We start from the raw sequence: 1,247 nt of genomic DNA on the forward strand, positions 1-1,247 counted from the left end.
GATTAAGATTGAAAAAGTATTTAATTATTTTCTAAAGTTATTATTCTTGAAAATTTTAATTGTAATTTAATGACTAAATTGTTCTTCGACATTACAGTCATACTTGTACAGACATGTCATTATTATCGCATAGTCGAGTAAACAATTGCACATTCCATCTGTATTCCATTGAATTGGACATCGAATGAAGAGCTGCCAGACTCACTTCTGATATTATATAGTTACATCTGAGACAAGGTATAGATTTTATGCTTTCGTAGCAATTTTTGAATATATGTCTATAATATAAAGTATTTTAGAAAAGTTATGTTTTACTATTAGAAATGACAGTATGACTATTTTAAATATTTACTAGGTATACAAAATTCTTCTATGAAATTGTAAGTATGAAGTATTAGAAAAATTGATATTAATACTCGACAGCTGAACATGAAAGAACAAGTACATCAAGTCTCTGAAGAGCATTGATTGGAGAGAAAATGGTATCGTATGTTTGGAGCAGTGTAATCTGAAGATTTCTTATGTGAAAAGGCATTGATTTGTAGTTCTTACAGGAATGCTTACTTTGAGTATTCAAATTATTTTCTTAGTTAATTACTAGATTATGATAGATTAGGAAATGTTTCATTACATAGTGAAGAACGTTGAATAGGAAAATATATTATGAATTAGCAATGCTTATGACATGAACTTTAGTGAACTCTAGTTAGACAAGGTCAGACAGACATGGAACAGTAAATCATACGTTTTAGAAAATACATGAATTAAGAAGAAGAAATATCTTGAAATTTGATGTGATTAAATTATTAGCCTTGTAATAAGTTTTATAGAATTGAAATATTGTTAGCATTAGTAAAGATGTTTTAATATATGATACATCTATATAGTAAGTATCAGAATATGGTAATGCATTTGATACAATGTGAGAAATAGTATGGTAATATATTGAGAAAAATGTACTGTATGAATAAAAAGCTATGTAGCCAGTTGAAGTATCTTATGTATATATAATTTATTTATCATTCACAATATGTATATATCTATGATGATGAATTATTAGTGATAAAGAAATAATATATAATATATGTATTATATTCAGTTATATAGCCAGTTCAAAGTATATGAAATTTGAAAATGATTATATTATATGAAAATTATGTTGATTAATAAAAGTTCAGTAAAAGCATATATTATATATTAGGTATGCTAATTTATATATTATAATTCTTATATATAATTAGAGATAG

At 24.9% G+C, this 1,247-nt stretch overlaps 1 protein-coding gene across 1 annotated transcript in view; it reads left to right on the forward strand.

Moving 5' to 3' along the window:
- LOC119593647 (NADPH--cytochrome P450 reductase-like) overlaps positions 1-1,247 on the forward strand; it is an 11,210-nt gene that overhangs the window by 9,009 nt on the left and 954 nt on the right. The window contains exon 9 of the mRNA XM_037942599.1: positions 356-380. Within this exon, the coding sequence (XP_037798527.1) occupies positions 356-380 (25 nt within the window). The remainder of the gene's footprint in view (positions 1-355; positions 381-1,247) is intronic.

Source organism: Penaeus monodon, chromosome 32, assembly GCF_015228065.2.
Source record: "Penaeus monodon isolate SGIC_2016 chromosome 32, NSTDA_Pmon_1, whole genome shotgun sequence".
In the NCBI taxonomy this organism is placed as follows: Eukaryota; Metazoa; Arthropoda; class Malacostraca; order Decapoda; family Penaeidae; genus Penaeus; species Penaeus monodon.